At 36.0% G+C, this 2,500-nt stretch overlaps 1 protein-coding gene across 3 annotated transcripts in view; it reads right to left on the bottom strand.

The window, feature by feature from the left end:
- The window catches only part of sds22 (protein phosphatase 1 regulatory subunit sds22), a 16,102-nt gene that overhangs the window by 9,818 nt on the left and 3,784 nt on the right, over positions 1 to 2,500 (bottom strand). For all 3 annotated transcript variants that reach the window (XM_043029867.2, XM_043029865.2, XM_043029866.2), the window contains 2 exons: positions 2,435 to 2,500; positions 2,086 to 2,202 (listed from right to left, as the gene is read on the bottom strand). The exon at positions 2,435 to 2,500 is cut by the window's right edge and continues 97 nt beyond it. In XM_043029867.2, the coding sequence (XP_042885801.1) occupies positions 2,086 to 2,202; positions 2,435 to 2,500 (183 nt within the window). The remainder of the gene's footprint in view (positions 1 to 2,085; positions 2,203 to 2,434) is intronic.

The raw sequence follows: 2,500 nt of genomic DNA, 5'->3' as shown, positions 1-2,500 counted from the left end.
AACAACAACAACAATTATGATTCAAGACCAATATCAAAAACAATGATAACAATAAACCAAAAAAATATTGAGAGTTATAATGGAATATACAAACAATATCAATAATAACAATACTGCTTTCAAGTTACTGAATATACTGAAAATTTCTATCATTTCACTACCTCAATCACGGTATGTGTACCTTCCTCATCACCTAATTAACTTCAGGCCTTCTTTGAATTTCACCTGAATCAAAGTGATAACCTTAACATAACTCCTATTTTATTTTTTTTATCATTAAATATCTGAATCACTAATAGAAAATATTCATGCGGTGTATAAGGACTTAAAATATTCTATATAATAAAAAACACACAGGTCATTTAAAAAGTAGACATCATCTGAGATACTGGCATATATACCAATGTTGTCTCTAAAATTAAACAAAACCCTTCCAGCATATTTAGGGAAAAGTAATACAACTGATAATAAGGGATCTGTCTTAAATATCCTGAACAAAAAGTAATTAAAATTTAATCTGATGAGAAAAGATGATGAATGAATTCCTCTCAGGCACAGTAGGGCAGATCAAGAATGACAGGTGACACTTCATTCAAGCTATTATATTAGATCCTTGGTTGTCATCTTTTTTCTATGACATGATTTCAGTGAGCCTTGCATACAAGGCTTTGGCCTGAGGGTCCCTTCCTCCTAAAATCTAATGGAGTGAAAGTTCCTTGATCTGTGTTTTGGATTCTTTCTGAATATGACTTAGTTTTTTATCTTCATTTTGCATTTTAGCTCCTGCTGATGACATGGAGTTCAGATACTTGAGCACTTAGGTCAACTCTTGCTTTATCTGATGAATTAACTGTTTGATGGGTCAATCTTTCACCTTCCAGTGGCAACAGAGTAGGCAAAGTTCTTGCCACTCTATGGCTGTTACATCTTGTCCTTCGCTATTACAAATACAAACAAAATCTCCCTTCTTGGTAAGCCTTTAACTGACTAATCCAACTGAACAGATATTTCATTTATAAATTTCTGTTTGTTAAGACTGAAGCTCTTAGTTCTGATTAGCAGGATCATTAACCACTTCAACACTCCTATTCTTTGTGCAACCTCTAGCTTCTATCATAATTTAGGATAGACAAGGCATAATTGCCTTAAATTTGAACTCTTTTCTTACTTGGTGCTCTTTTAACCCTTTCATGACGGGGCAAGGCGATAAGTGAAAACCCCTATGCCAGGCCATTGCAATATTGCATTGAAAAAGTCACACAGGCATGACACCCCGGCATCGGGAATTTAGCTGTCACACGGGTGTGACGCACCGTCGTCATAGGGTTAATAACACTGTCTTGATTCCCTTCTGTTTACTCACAAGCTACTGTCACATGTTTCATTTTAGCAAACAATGCAAGCTGATGCTAGCATTAGAGGGGTTTGATTTCTTTCTGGACTAACTTCACCAAATTTCTGATGTCTATACTTTCTTGGCATGATGGTAATTCCATTATGTCTTGCTCAGGGGTGTTATACTCCTGATCTTTCAAGAGAGCTGTGAGGGACATATCACTTATGGCAATCTCAAGCAGTAGAAACAACTGGATTGTTGTCATAAGGAAGGTTCAACAATGTATGAATTGTTGGGTGAAACCTGTAGCGGCTCCTCTAAGGATGTGTTTCTTTGAAAACCTACAATGTGTCTTCACTCATAGGGTAAGAACCTGGATCAGAGTTGTCTGACAGTGTTCTCACTGCTGGATACTCTTCTCTCCCTCATCAGGTTAGCCAGCAGTCAGGACTATGACAATGACTATTAGTACTAGTACTAGTACTAGTACTACTAGTAGTAGTAGTAGTACTACTACTACTAGTACTAGTACTACTACTACTACTACTACTACTACTACTACTACTACTACTACTATTACTACTACCACTACTACTACACTATAGTCACCAGTATCATATCATGTGAAATTAGCCACTACCCCTATAGATATGTGACTAATCACAAGGAGGGAATGGTGCTAACTTCACTGGACTTTGCGACTATAATACTACTACTAATAATAATAATAAGCATGATTTCACACTCACCTGTACACCCAGAATTTCCAGATGAATGAGAGAATCCAAGTTCTGTAGTCTTGTGATTTTGTTCTTCCCAAGGAACAGACTCTTCAGATTTGTCATTCCATCTAGGTTTTCAATTACCTGTCAAGCAGAAAGTTGACTGATTGTAATGATTATCAATTCCTATACGATGATATGGGTATTATGAGTATTACAGTCTAGTTTTTATCTTAGCTATTTACTAATAAAAGAAGCCAGTGCTGATTCACTAGAAAGTACTGATTTATATCTTGATAACTGAATCTTTTGATCTTTCTTGTACAAATCTTCATAGGAAACACTCTACTATCTTGTCAACCAACTATGATCTCACCCTTATCTTATTATCTCCCAGTTCAAGAAGTTCCAGGTTCTTCAAGTGGTTGACATTCTCAATGCG

Source organism: Penaeus japonicus, unplaced genomic scaffold (assembly GCF_977035675.1).
Source record: "Penaeus japonicus unplaced genomic scaffold, GWHDUDI00000001_assembly GWHDUDI00000031, whole genome shotgun sequence".
NCBI lineage: Eukaryota > Metazoa > Arthropoda > Malacostraca > Decapoda > Penaeidae > Penaeus > Penaeus japonicus.
Note: the sequence above shows the minus strand (reverse complement) of the source record. Positions and strands in the feature narration are given on the sequence as shown.